The following is a 5,599-nucleotide window of genomic DNA, read 5'->3' as shown; positions in this document are numbered from 1 at the left end:
GATGGCTCGATAAGGTACAGGTTAGAGGGCATCCACAAGTCTCGTCGGCCTCTGTTGATGGATAGGTCAGCAAAGATCATGATTATACATGTCCATATGGGCGGTTATCTCACTTGGTATGTGTCAAAAAGATGAAGGTTCCGTTTCTCATTTCTGAAATGGTCGTCAATTTCAGATTTTGTGTTACAGCGAATAGCAGGTGGTGGATTATAGTAATCATATATGTGAATCATGTTTCCTGTTGTACTATCACGGATCATTCTCAAAGGATTAAACCGAACTAGTTGGGGTTGTGCAACATGAAAAGGGTTGCTGGTTGTTGATGACTCGTTTTGTAAATAGTCGATTTACTTTGCTTGACATATTGAATTAACTTTGAACGCTGAAGTCGATGTTGTTAAGTATATTGTCAGGACATAGTGTATCAGTTGGGTCTGGGGGACATCACCTGATTTGATGGTGAAATGTCCACCTGGTGACACAAAGGGGGAAACCTTTACAGACCGGCGCGTAAAATGTACCGATCCACTCCTATGTACCGATACATTTCTATTACGCCTGTAATAGGTTTAGATTAATGACAATCGGTGGACTCATGATACATGCATTGACAAGTTGGCATCTCCCAATGAAGTGCGTGCAGACATATGCATCATACCCAGGGCTCTGATATGGAATTAAACTCAGTCATCAATTTCAAACTTAACTAAGTCCCTCGTTAAGCTTGAGCCTCGTTAAGCTTGAGCCGCTCAAACGAGGTCGAGCTTAACGAGGGACTTAGTTAAGTTTGCATCAATTTGAGAATTTTAACTCCAAAGTTCTTTCATTTTGAGAATTTACTAACTACTTAGAATTCGCCATATCCCTGGAATCCCAGTTTGTGACCAACTTTTACTACTTAACAACCCTCCAAAAAGCCCTGTGGCTCAGTCTCGTCTGCGGGTTCTGCTTACGTGTACCTCTACATATTCATTTCCCCACCGCCGCACCTCACCAGACCGGACCACCCTCATCCTGCATCCTTCTATTCTTTCCACTTGTCACGAGCCTCAATCATCTACACTCTACACTATGCCAAGCTTAAGTCGCCTTTCTCAATGCCGCCTCGTCTGACTCGTCACTCTTCTCGCACAAATGGCGCTACTGAAACTCAACCTAATCAACTTGGTCTCAGGGATCCTTCACCGACTCGTAATGCCGAGAATACTCAAGCTGCGCCCCAGAAAAAGAAAAGGAAACAGTCTAAATGTGTTAATCAGACTTCTCCTCAAGAAAACGATAATGAAAACCTCAACAACAACAATCTAGACAACACCACTGCTGACGACCATCCACCTGATGAAGATGAAGACAATGAAGCTGATCGCCTTACCGTTGATAACTACAAGGAGCATATGGACGCCTGGAGTGTTGGTCGGCTCCGCACAGCCATCAAGAAATACAAGTCTTCCGGTGGTACCCGAGCAAGCACTGAGGTTCAAACCAAGGCTCGACTCATAAATTCAAAATACGAGCACGAATTGTTAATGCTAGCATTGGTAGATAAAGTCCAACTACGAACCATCAAAAAAGCAATGTATTTTTATTTCTCTTTTGTATTTTTATTTCTCTTTGTCTTTTCCTTGTATTCACACGCTGAAATCGTGATGCTACCTTCTTTATCCAGTGATGAAGTTGCTCCTAAAAAGAACCCCTCCAACCTTGGAATGTATGTATCCTATGCGAAAGAATCTCTTGCATTATCTAGTGAGTTGTATGTCTTTTGGACTATGAGTTTCTCAATTTTCTGACATGTTTTATATAGTGCCCAACAGAGGACAGGAAGATGGTGGTGATATGCTATCCCAGAGAAATCAAATCAACACCGATCGCTGGAAAGCCCTATCACTCGATCAAAAAGCAATTTTTTCCCCTTCCCTATTCTACGCGTTAGCTGGAGCACCGAATCCATACGCTGCAAGTGATAATGAAGATGCTGATGATGAAGATGAACGAGGAGACATCATAGTTTCAGTCCCAAAGGTGCGGCGCTTGACACCAGAAGAAGAAGCACTATACCGACCCATCTATGAAGAGATGGTGGATGACGACCGAGTATCGGCCAACATCTCAAAGCCCAAGCTGGGCCCTTCCGATGCGCTTCTCCAGAGGAAGTCACTCACCGCTTTTCAAAAGTTTGCACATGAGGTTGGTGATTGCTCAATCTCATCTCTTCATTGAATTGTCTATTTTTCTTACCAGTGTCTTGTCTTCCATAATTCTACTCTTTCATTCTTGTCTTTCCTCTAATCAGCTTGCATGTCTAGCAAACCGATTAGATTTTGCGTTCTATCTTGTGGGATCGAGTACACTCACACCCGATAAATCAAATGCACTTGGATGGACACGGGAGTTCACTACCCACCGACAAGTAGCACGATGGGCCAACAAGACCAGCGGTTTGGCTCGGGTATTTGCAACATATGCGCAAGGCGCTGCAATGGCTGATGCTATTGCATCAGCCACTCATCCTCCTGAATTGAAGCCTAAGCGAAAACGTAGCGACAAGCCTCAACGTAGTGACCGGATCAAGATTCAACTTGGGAGAATGCTCGTTCAATTGACTGGTATGTTTGTTCAATTATCTCCATCATCGTTTGTGATGGGCAAGTATGTACATATTGATTTTGGTTCTTTTAACAGTCAAGGCGCTTGGCCGAAAGCCTACCCAATCTTTCCCCTTGACAGAAGACCCCAAGAGTGCCTTACTCAAACGAAAGGTCCCTTTGGAAATGGTCCGTTCAGATGCGTGTACGTTGTCCGAAGAGGCTCTGAAATTAGGCTTTAAGAAAATGAGGACCAAGGATCGAGAAAAGTGGGCAGATGACATCAAAGGGGGACATTTTCGGTTGAGAAATGTGGGAGGCGTCGAAGCAACTGAAGTTGAGGCAGTTGCCCTTGATGCAACTGATTTGGCCGAAATCGATAGATCAATGGGTGATGAATGTGAGAATCTTAGTAAAGATAAAGACAAGGCTGGGGGTACTGACCAAGATGATGATGAGGATGATGATGACGAGACACAAGAGGTGGACGACAATGAATGATCTGGGTTTTTGCTTTTTTTCTATTTCATCTCCTTTGTTTAGAATCTCTGTTGAATGATTTTGCAAATGAAGTCATTTTTCTCGTTTTCAGTCTTGCAATAAAAATGAACAGTGTGATTGTTTTTTTCCGACTCAGTAAATTGAGCTTTTGTCAAGACAAGATTGTTCAACATTGCCATTGTGACAGACAGGTCTGTTGATCTTGTATCCGTTAGTCGAGTCTGGTTGCATGGTAGTGCGATTGTCGAGAGTTATCCTCAGACAGGTCTGGTGATCTTGTATCCGTTAGTCAAGTCTGGTTGTTTCTTGTCAGACAGGTCTGGTCACGAGAGTATCACCAGACCTGTCTGGTTGCATGGTAGTGCGATTGGCGAGAGTTATCCTCAGACAGGTCTGGTGATCTTGTATCCGTTAGTCAAGTCTGGTTGCATGGTAGTGCGATTGGCGAGTTATCCTCAGACAGGTCTGAAAGGTTCCGAAAAGCCAGACCAATCTGAAAACCAGACCTGTCTGACGATTTGAATATGTCCCAGACAAGTCTGACTATCAGACTCAGACACGTCTGAGGACTTTTGCGCTATGCTAGAGACCACCAGACCTATCTGACCCCCAGTCAGACAGGTCTGGTTTTTTTTTCGAATTTTTCAAGGTTGGCAGGTCAAAAACTTAAGTTTTGCAAAGCTTCAGGATGGCTCTAGAATGCATTAAAACATGTTTGTGAAGGTTGAAAAGTCAAAAAAACTTCTCACTGTGGTTCTTGTCGAGACTCAGGATCTGTCTGGCCGATCTGACAGTTCTGGCAAAATACTTTTCGGGAGCTACCCGTAGGTAGTCGCACGTTTATCTCCGGGTAGGGTCCGAAGGATTAGGGCGCCACAGGTGGATCCTTTCTTGCCGCACGATCCCAAAACAAGAAACACACCCAAAGCGAGCGGCCAGAGCAGACCCAAGACTTCCCCGCAGGAGCGTGAGCAGCAGCAGAAGAGAGAGCAGAACGCAGAGATGTTTAGACCAAATAGATCCTGGCCGGAGCGAGTCTCATGCGAGATGAACTTGGAGAAGTGGAGGGAGCTAGCAGAGAGACTGAAGGTAGAGAAGAAACACACGGACATCATCAACGGATTCGTGATTGGTTTTCACCAAGGAATACCGGAACACCGCCTAGCAGGGAGAGAATACTACTCACCGGACAACCACGCGAGAACGGAAGCAGAAAGAAAGATCATAAAAGAAAAAATCCAAAAAGAACTTGACGCAGGTCGCATGAGGGGACCATACACCGAAGACGAAATAAAGAGGAGGCTAGGATTCTTCAGGACAAGCCCAATAGGGAGCGTCGTGAATGCAGACGGATCAATCAGGATCATAAACGACCTCTCGTTCCCGAAGAACAACAAGGACATCCCATCTGTGAACTCGTTCGTGGACAAAACAGACTTCGAAACTACGTGGGACGACTTCCAAAGGTGTTGCGATTCATGATGGAGCTGGAAGAAGAGGTCGAATTCGGGATATTCGACTGGGAGAAAGTGTCTCGTCAAATACCCATTCACCCCTCACAGTGGAGGTATCTGATGGTGAGAGGAACAGAAGGAGAAATCTATTTCGACTTACGAGTATCTTTCGGCGGAGTGGCAGGATGCGGCAGCTTCGGAGGCCCAGCAGACACATGGAAGGAGATAATGAAGAGACACTTCGAATTTATGGCCGTGTTCCGTTGGGTAGACGACAATTTGTTTGTCAGGAAGAAGGCGGACAAAGAGAAAGTGTCGATGAAGGAGGTAGTCGAATTGAGCGCAGAACTAGGAGTCAAAACAAATGAAGGGAAATACGCCGAGTTCAATGTAGAGCAAAAATACATCGGGTTTATCTGGAACGGAAGAGACAAAACGATCAGACTACCTGCAGAGAAGTTGGAAATGAGGAATAAACAAGTAGACGAAGCCCTGACGAAGGAAAACGGACTGACCTTGAAAGAAGTAGAGAAACTCACCGGACGACTGGTACACGTCACGAACATAATCCCGCAGATGAGGTGCTTTTGCACAAGCCTATACGCGTGGATGGCGAGCTGGAAGAACGCATTGGCAAGAAGGAAGATGCCGAGGAACGTGTCAGACGACCTATGGGAGTGGAAAAGGGTCCTGAAAGACTTCAAGAATAGGAAGGTAGTGCCGAAGAGAGAAGCAGTGGACGTCGGCTGGGTAGGAGACGCGTCGACGGACTACGGAGTAGGAGTAATGATAGGGAGGCACTGGAACCGGTGGAAGCTCAAGGCAAAATGGAACGAAACGGACGCGCTAGGAGTGAAGAGAGACATTGCATGGGATGAAACCGTGGCGATTCGACTGGGGCTGGAAATCGTAGCCAGAGTAAGAGACGTCGAAGGCCAAAGGGTACTCTTCCTGACGGACAACACCACAGCCGAGGCAGTGGTGCGAAACATGAAGTCCAAACATGTCGCAGTGAACCAGGAATGGCGGATGATTCAGCGCCGACTGGCGGAGTTAGAT

The 5,599-nt window shown here is 45.7% G+C and overlaps 1 protein-coding gene across 1 annotated transcript; it reads left to right on the top strand.

The window, feature by feature from the left end:
- Positions 1-1,097: 1,097 nt before the first annotated feature.
- Positions 1,098-3,086, top strand: MELLADRAFT_96176 (uncharacterized protein; the record flags this gene model as incomplete). Its single annotated transcript, XM_007418567.1, has 4 exons — positions 1,098-1,746; positions 1,805-2,187; positions 2,294-2,606; positions 2,683-3,086. The coding sequence occupies 4 exons, from the start codon at positions 1,098-1,100 to the stop codon at positions 3,084-3,086; spliced, it is 1,749 nt and encodes a 582-aa protein (XP_007418629.1).
- Positions 3,087-5,599: the final 2,513 nt, after the last annotated feature.

This window comes from Melampsora larici-populina (assembly GCF_000204055.1).
Source record: "Melampsora larici-populina 98AG31 unplaced genomic scaffold MELLAscaffold_96, whole genome shotgun sequence".
NCBI classification, from domain to species: Eukaryota; Fungi; Basidiomycota; class Pucciniomycetes; order Pucciniales; family Melampsoraceae; genus Melampsora; species Melampsora laricis-populina.
The sequence above is the reverse complement of the archived record's forward strand: the minus strand, read 5'-3'. Positions and strand labels throughout refer to the sequence as shown.